Source organism: Choristoneura fumiferana, chromosome 27, assembly GCF_025370935.1.
Source record: "Choristoneura fumiferana chromosome 27, NRCan_CFum_1, whole genome shotgun sequence".
Lineage (NCBI taxonomy): Eukaryota > Metazoa > Arthropoda > Insecta > Lepidoptera > Tortricidae > Choristoneura > Choristoneura fumiferana.
In genome coordinates this window covers 10,116,363-10,125,468 of record NC_133498.1, presented here as the reverse complement: position 1 = coordinate 10,125,468, position 9,106 = coordinate 10,116,363, and the positions used below count along the sequence as shown (strand labels likewise).

The following is a 9,106-nucleotide window of genomic DNA, read 5'->3' as shown; positions in this document are numbered from 1 at the left end:
TGTCAAATATTACCCGTAATTAATGTATTAATTATTAATTGATTAATGTACGATAGTTATGAATAAAATGATTTTTAAGCCTTTATTAGTTTGTTTTATTATTACGAAGTGCAAAATTCGAGTTTCGTACCTTGCCGTCACGCTGACGCTTATGTTATTTAGTACGAGAGTGAGAGGGACGGTACGACACAAACTTCGAATTTCGGGATTATTCGTGGCAGTTCCTTTGGCTGTTCCTTCGATTAAACTATTGCGAACTATTTGAACTATTGCGATTTTTTCGCACTAGTTCCTTCACAAGACTTGAAGGAAGAACTGAGTTTATTTTATCGCCTTTATTCCTTTGGCAGTAGCGTCTTCAGTTCTTGGAAAGGAAAAAGGCGAAAAAATAAACGCAGCTTGTATCCGAATTTCGTAGTAAGAATATGTGCAGAAAAAGGTAACTGGTAAGAAAAAAAAATCTTACAAATATACAATTTCAATCACAAATGTAATGAAAAACATTGTGTCACACGGGTTTCGAATACTCTCGTTCGTAATTCCTTATTTATCGCCCTTAAGACACAATGTACTTATGAATAGCACCTTTTCGCTTGAGTAGATTTACCTTTATCCCGATCTAGCACCAAAATGCGTCTCGGTCTCAATCCACGACCTACTTGGTCTAGAAATTTCTTAACATGTCGATACATCTAGGCCATAATCGTATTAAACAGACAATTGTTTAAATAATGACTAATTTTTATATTGAGATCGAGTTGTAAACAAAATCGTTTGTCGATGATTAATACTTTATTTTACGTTTAAGTAATTAAGCGACGTTATAAAGCCAAGCACTATGTTATTTCATGTCTAGTTACAGTAACATCTGTAACCAATTAAATTGTTTACGTGTTAAAAGAAATTCAGGGTCTACTGATTTCTTTTTTTGTGTTTAAGGAAAGGAGTAAAGTGAGTACAGAGTACATTAATTTTACTTATATCCTACTAAGTAATATTATAAATGCCAAATTTGTATATTTAATAATACTTTTTCTGAAAAATATATTGTTATTGTTTTAAATGCGTTGGACGAGTTTATTAGTTTATTATATAAAATAAATGAAGGCAAGTAATAGACTAGTGTTAAAAAAAATGGGTTTCATGCAGGTACCTATTTTATTTGTTTATTTTGTAAATGTAATTTATATGATGTGTACCTGCATACTATTATGGGCTCCTGGCCAGAAATAAACGCATTTAATTTAATTTAATAAATCCGAGGGTATTTTGTTGAAAACAATCTACCACTTGCGCCTTTTTGGTATACATACCTACCGATGTTATGTGACGATATGAAAGTCAGCAAAAAGTGTAGTCATCAAAAAAGCTTTTATTAAAAATATTTTTAACAGAAAATTATTTTTTAAAATATTTTGTAAAAAAAAACAGTTTTCCTCTACTACTTTTACTTACCTACTGTTGAAAAGATATAGTCCTGTAATCGACGGACAGGTTTGCCTGTACACAATGAATTACTTGTATAAATTCCAACTAAACCACAAAGAAACCTATAAATTAAGATCGGCGTCACAGCAAAACAAACAGATTAACAATAAAATCGACACAAACACCGTAACAAATCATTATCTACTTACATTTGGCATAATTTATACGTAAATTCAAACCTATTGTTCAGAATCGAATGCGTCAAAACCAAGTTATAATAACACCGCACAAAATATACAACAGTAATATGTAAGTAAACCATTATAGGTATACTTATATAAAGAAGTAAAAACAATCAAATGATCAAATACGTATTATGTACCTTTTTTGCTATCAGACAGCACAATGTTAAAACTCTTACATATTTTTTTTTTTTTTTTTGGGATAAGTTCGCCTTTGCTCATATATCTCAATGTTTGTCAATTGTGTTTGTTACTTATTTTGTACAATAAAGAGTTTACATACATACATTTTTAAGGTTAATAGGCATGTATTTTTTAATTTTTATATATAAAATATATGTTTTGGCTGCAGCTGAAAATTAGCACTGTGATTCCGGGTAAATATTCGAGTCATTTCATTACCATCCTAAACAAACGGGTGGACAAGTCGCAAAAATGTTGACCACGCTACTTAGATTTTTTTATACGACTGGATGGCAAACGAGCAAGTGGGTCTCCTGATGGTAAGAGATCACCACCGCCCATAGACACCTGCAACACCAGGGGGATTGCAGATGAGTTGCCAATTTTGATTTTTTGAGTTTGATTGTTGTTGTTATTATTATTATATTGACCATAGTACCTACGGAATTTAAATTCAAGCCCCTAAGGCACAGGTTTAAACCTAGTTTAGGGGTTGAAAGCTCGACCACTTACTTAAGACCTTTTGTACAAACTTAACTTAACTTTTGTTTGTTTATGTTGCTTGTAACACTTCTTTTTGAGTACAATAAACATTATTATATTATTAAAATATCGACTAACATTTATAAATAAGTATTCTGTTAGCACGAAATTCATTCGCAAAGTAACTTTGTAAACCAACCAGCGTCAGCCGCCAGCTCAGCTGTGTAAATGTAATTAATTATCTTTTGTAGCGTGTCTGGAATTGTTTTGGAGCAGTCGTTGTCGGGTCTAGAAGCCTGCAGGTCGTGAAGATGCTGTCCAAAGCACTTATTTTGGTGTGCGCAGCTACGCTTTGCCTGGCCGGTGAGTTCCCATTATTATTCGGAAGATGTGAGCAGGACTAACCAGTGGCGTAGCTAGGGGGGCGGCGGGGGCGGCCCGCCCCGGGTGTCACCCAATTAGGGGTGACACCCGACCGTGAATATCATTGCTACCTATAAAAAATCCTAAAACTATGGCAGATTACATAACCGCCACTAATCCATACTATTATAAATGCGAAAGTGTGTGTGTCTGTATGTTTGTCCGTCTTTCACGTCTAAATGGAGCGACGGATCGACGTGATTTTTGGCATGGAGATAGTTTATGGGCCAGAGAGTGATATAGGCTACTTTTTATCCCGGATAATGCACAGTTCCCGAGGGAACAGCGCGCGATAACCGAACTCCACGCGGGCGAACAAAAATAAGTACCTAGGTACTTAATAGGTGCCTACTTGCATAGTAAGCTTTTTTTTCATTCGATTTTAGGGGTGACACCTACAATATCCGCCCCCGGTGTCACCCATGCTAGCTATGCCACTGGAACTAACCCTACACCCTCAATAATTGGGTAGTAGGGCCGGAAGAAGAGTCCCCAGTACACTCGCGTCCCCATACGTGCCCATACAAACGTAGTTTCGTTCTATTTACAAGCAGCACTACGGATCAAAACGCAACTTTGCAACTTTAATAAGCGGGTTTGGTTAAAATAAAATGTAACGGCAAAAACCAAATTTCCATTGCTCATACAAAACTTAAAATTAATGTGATATTATTCTGTTACATTGAATATGAACGAAAACTAATATAAGCATCAAAATAGCTGCTCCCATTATAGTCGCAAAGTTTCATTTTGTTTCAGTGCAATGTGTTTGTAAATTAGAACGAAACTACTTTTATATGAAAATGCGATCAGCGGCGAGTGTACTCGCGACTCTTAACCATTAGGTAGAGTAAGCAACTGCCTAGGGGCCCCGCTCGACCACAAAAACATCGAAAATGTTTCGTTAACACTTGAATCCCTCATTACGCTCAGGATTCTACATTAGAATCCCTCGCTACGCTCAAGATGCTTCGCTACATTCCCTCCCTTCCCTTCCCTTTAGAATCCGTTTTAGGAATAAGTTCGCCTTTGTACTCTTTTTGTTTTGTTGTTTTCTTATTGTATTATTTTGTGTTTTATGTATAATAAAGTATTTACTTACATACATACATACATTCTGGATTCAATGTTCCGCCCTCACTTCGGGCACCTTAGCACCGTTTTTGGACAGTTGAAGTAAATATATAAAAAGTTATAGTACTAAAATGATATGTTTAGTGAGTTTTCAAAAGTTTATACTGAAACGAATAAAGTTTGTAATGTTTTATTAATAAAAAAATATTTTAAACGTAAATAGGTATTAAAACAAATGACCATAATAGGTACAGTGACCACAAACGGTACTTGTACCCTACATAAGTAGCCCAGTGGTTAAGTTCGAGAACCTGACTGAAGAATTGTTAGTTCTTTAGTAGTGGACTGTATTTCCTTTTCTCTGTTCAGTGAAAGTCCTATTTGTAGCAGTAAAGATTTATTAACTTATAAATATGTACGAGCACAATTTGACGCGACACATTAGTTCGCCATGTTGAATCCAAGAGGCTAGACATTTAATGTGGTGTTGAGGTCCCGGGTTGCATCCCCGGTCGGGGTAGATATTTATATGAAAATATACGAATGTATCTTCTTGAGTCTTGTGTGTTTAATATGTATTTATGTATGTGTCTATCTATTTAAGTATGTTTATCCGTTGCCTAGTATTCATAGTACAAGCTTTGTTTAGTTTGGGACTACGTAAATTGGTGTCAAGTGTCCCGTGATATTCATTTATTCTCCATGCTTTAGCCAAATCAAAATACGTCCGCCCATGTGTCCTGAGTGACCTGCACTGCATCAGGGACAACTTCAAGGCGAACTCCAAGTGCAACCCCAAGGTCCTGGGTTCAATCCAGAGCGAGTACAACATCCCCTCACTGCCCTTCGACACGCCGTACTTCAATGCGTCCTACGTCGATCAGAACTTGTTCGTGAGGAATCACGATAAATGCGTGGTATCTGAGTTTTTGTAAGTATTTCGTAACATTTCACTTCACTGTCTACAGCAGGCGTTTTTGTAAGTAATTCGTAACATTTCACTTCACTGTCTACAGCAGGCGTTTTTGTAAGTAATTCGTAACATTTCACTTCACTGTCTACAGCAGGCGTTTTTGTAAGTATTTCGTAACATTTCGCTTCACTGTCTACATCAGGCGTTTTCAACCTTTTGGTGTTAACGGCAAACTTTTCGTTCATAAAATCATCAAAGTTTCACGGCACACAAGTAAAAAATAGCAAAGTGGTAGGACCAGTCAAATAAAAAGAAAAAAAAAGGTCATCAGTCCATTTCGTTGGTGGACGTTCTACGCTGCACTCGCCGATCCGCGGTCTCCATTCGACAATGTTTCGGCTCCAACAGCAATCTGTTCTCCGTTGCTATATGGCCTGCCCATTGCCGCTTCAACGAGCTAATTGATATTTAGGGAGAATTCGTCGCGAGCGCGCAACGAATTCGCTGCGTATCACGGGAAAATTAGTATATGGTGTAGCTCTAAACGCGGCGAACTCGCTGCGCGCTCGCCTCGCTTTCAACTCGCCCGCAATTCGCAAGTGTGATTATGTCCTAACTCTACTTGGTTTGGATAAGTATATAACTAAATGTAAACAAACTTCAGCTGCCAGATTTGGTAAATTCAAGGATTTTATACATTTTACTTATCTATCATTGTAATACAAACTAGACTTGTGTATTTCAATACAGAAATATAAATGTTTAGATAGTTTGATGGGGGAATTTCAATATTTAAGACACCATTTGACGTTGTTTTGTTTGCATTTAGTTAAATCCAAACCAAGTATAATAATACAACATTGCGGGGAATGCTCTATAGAACCTTGGCAACCCTAACAGCGCCCTGAAGGGTGTGCAAAGTGGTTCTCTATCGTTTGCCCGAATTTCATATGCCCGTATGTATCGTTTTCTAGAATTTTCATTTGCCATACAGCAATTTATTGCTGAAATAGTAATTTCCTCAGAGTTGATATTAAACTAACCTAACCCAACCTACTGCATTCTATATGATGACATTAAAAAAAAATCTGAAAACCACGGTTCTATATATTTTATGGCAAACGTTGGTATGGCAAGTGAAATTCGGGCAAATGAAGTTCGGGCAAGTAAAGGTAAACGGTGCAAAGGAGCTAACAGCGTCATTTTGTCTGTCCAGCTTCAACACGGAGTCAGACACGGCGGTGTTCGCCATCGACTGCCCCGGCATCGAGTTTGAGTCCGACCGACTCATGCTTCAGCACTACTCGCTGAAAGAAGACACAAAATACAACTACCACGTGCGGGCCACTTACCGTAAGCACTAAGATTACAAGACGCATGCCACTCAAAATGTGTGTTCGAGTTTCGGTTTCGACGTACAAGAATGATCGATCAAGCAAGTCAAAGACTTAGGACTGGTTTGGTTGCGTTTACATTTGGCAACTTTTTTAGAATCTCTAGGGGGGGGGGGCTGCCCCTCCCTGCTCCCACCTGGCGACACCCTTAGCTGCTTCCCCTTGGAGAATGTATGTTTTCCTGCACTATATACTTATACCTATGCTCCCTTCTAGATCTGGCTCTGATTATAGGTACTATCAGGATGATTGTGTATTATTTCCATGTTCCCACAGCCTTGGTCCGTCTGACGATGAACGTGCAGCGCGCTAACAAACTGAACATCTGCAACGCTTTCACGTTCGCCGACGTCACCGCGCTGCCGATCTTCTACATCGACCCCAAGGGTATGTTCGAATTAACTACTTCAATACGACGCAATACAAGAGACACAACACAACCACAAAACAGAGAGGTACAGAAGTCAATCAAAGTATGCTACAGTCGAGTTCATAGACTTGTGAGCAAAAGTTTGATCAAAAATATTTGAACACGACTCTATTGTTAACGGCGTAGAAGCGTGTTCAGAAATTTTCGCATTCTCCATTATTGCACAAAAAAGTTCACAGACACGACACGTGTCTCAAGCGTTGGCAATCGCGCTCTCACTGGTCCCAACCGGTCCAAGATATCGTGTCTGTGAGCAGTGTCTATGTATGCGTTACTCGAGCGCACTTTGTATGTAGATTGAATTCTGTAACCTAAGTATATGTTTTTTGACACAACACAATAGAACATCTGTAGACTATAGGTAGGTACTGTCAAAGAAACTGAACCGCGTACCAGGGAGGAACTTTTGTGGTACTAATGTCATATTGACATTTCATACACCTGCCGAAGCAATCATAGCGAAATTAATCAAGAAAAGGTCCAACCCTGATACGCGATTCCATTTTCTTGACTATACATAATATCCCATTTCGAATGTGGCTACGTACAGTCGAGTTCATAAACTTATGAGCAAATATCTGAACACGCTTCTACGCCGTTAACAACAGAGTCGTGTTCAGATATTTTTGATCAAACTTTTGCTCACTTTATGAACGATCATACGAGATGGAACTTAAGAATTTATGTTCATATCGAAAATACAAACTGAAATATAGACGCATAGAAAAATCAGAAAAATAAGACCAGTGCTGGGGATCGAGTGCTGGGATGAGGGCTACAGCATAGATGTCGCTAGTGTCGCTGCTTAAGTGACTAAATAAGCAAAAACAAAACAAGCTGAGAATGTGGTGCATAGGAGAAATTCGTGTCTGTATCACTGTCCAGTGGTGGTGTAGTGGTATAGCACGTGGCACGGAATGCCGAGGACCTGGGTTCGATTATTTTTCTATGCATCTATATTTCAGTTTGTATTTTCGATATGGGTTTTACGGGATGACCGGAAAAGTAACAAAAAATTTGGAATTGAAATAAAAAATATAAAAAGATTCCAAAAAAACAATCTTAATTTAAGTTTCGTCAGCAACGAGTCGGGATTATTTTTGCATCTGTGCTAACTCGTCTATTCACTTGTTTCCCTACAGACCGGTCAACTGCGAATTTCCTGAGCACAGACCTCACGTTCATCAACATCTACGAGCGCGAGCTCTTCGCCTCTCGCGCCAACTTCGTCATCAGATATTTCATCAACTCCTACATCTGCGATTTCGGTTGCAACTAAGTACTCATTTTACGAAAATAAACTTTGTTTCTCAATCACCCTGTTTCTAATAATCATTAGCTGAACCGCTGTTGAACCAAAGCCTCCCCCTGTAGAAACGTCATGATGAACAACTTACCTCGCCTTTTCAACTCGCACGCCATTTCACTTAATGGGAGGCCGCCAATGCTTCGTCTTTCGATTCGCGATAGTCTGGTTAAGTCACCAGTATGCACGCTCGTCGCTGATCGCATTTTCAATTTCATATAAAAGTAGTTTTGTTCTAATTTATCTGAGGGCCTACTCCGGAATTCGAAAATCAAAGTTCGTACCGAAACGTCCCTCTCACTTACGTATTAAATTAAATAGTAGTGTCAGAAGGAACGGAACGACACGAACTTCGATTTTCGAATTTCGTAGTAGCCCTGCTGCTGGCCCTGACTACGAAATGCAAAACTCGAACTTCGTATGTTGCCGTCCCGCTGACGCTTATCTCATTCAATACGCGAGTGAAAGGGACGGTGCCATACGAACTTCGTTTTTCTAGTTTTGTAGTAGCCCCTCTGTATTATTTTTTACGTTGGCACTAAGTGATGAACACTGTATTTTTACCTGTGCTTAGATTTCATCACTTTATCGTATGATAAAGTAAAATGGAAAGTAGAATATTGAATGCATTAATGTTATTTTTGCTATCGTAAAATAAGATTTTATCGGTTATTTACGAAACCGAAATCACGGAGCAGCACTGTTCCTTTTATGCTGGCCACATTATTTTTACGTTTGACATTTCAGACTGTCATTTTAGTATCTCGAATTTCTGGGACAGACCATAGGTACAAACAACACACTGAAACAAACCCGGATGGCCAAGTGGTTAGAGAACCTGACTACGAAGCTTAAGGTCCCGGGTTCGAATCCCGGCCGGGGCAGATATTTGTATCGGGTCTTGGATGTTTAAATTGTTTAATATGTATTTAAGTATGTATTTATCTATATAAGTATGTTTATCCGTTGCCTAGTGTCCATAGTACAAGCTTTGCTTAGTTTGGGACTAGGTCAATTGGTGTCAAGTGTCCCATGATAAAAAAAAAACTTTGCTACTTTATTGGGAGCAGCTATTTTGATGTTTATAATTAGTTTTCGTTCATATTCAATTTCAAGTTTTGTATGAGAAATGGAAATTCGTTATTGTTGTTTTCCCTTACATTTTATTTTAACCAAAACTAATTATAAACTTTGTAATGGCTGCTCCCATTATAGTTGCAAAGTTGCGTT

General features: G+C 38.2%; 1 protein-coding gene across 1 annotated transcript; it reads left to right on the top strand.

Moving 5' to 3' along the window:
* Nucleotides 1-844: 844 nt before the first annotated feature.
* LOC141443373 (fibrohexamerin-like) lies at nt 845-7,884 on the top strand. Its single transcript, XM_074108612.1, has 6 exons — nt 845-951; nt 2,588-2,699; nt 4,545-4,764; nt 5,963-6,099; nt 6,417-6,527; nt 7,713-7,884. Exons 2-6 carry the CDS (start codon nt 2,648-2,650, stop codon nt 7,847-7,849), a joined length of 657 nt encoding a protein of 218 aa, XP_073964713.1. The 5' UTR covers nt 845-951; nt 2,588-2,647; the 3' UTR covers nt 7,850-7,884.
* Nucleotides 7,885-9,106: the final 1,222 nt, after the last annotated feature.

Excerpts from the sequence above, each read along its gene's own strand:
- LOC141443373 (XM_074108612.1), top strand. The coding sequence starts at position 2,648 with ATGCTGTCCAAAGCACTTATTTTGGTGTGCGCAGCTACGCTTTGCCTG. Across the intron at positions 2,700-4,544 it reads AGCTACGCTTTGCCTGGCCG|CCAAATCAAAATACGTCCGC; the intron begins GTGAGTTCCCAT and ends TCCATGCTTTAG. Across the intron at positions 4,765-5,962 it reads TGCGTGGTATCTGAGTTTTT|CTTCAACACGGAGTCAGACA; the intron begins GTAAGTATTTCG and ends TTGTCTGTCCAG.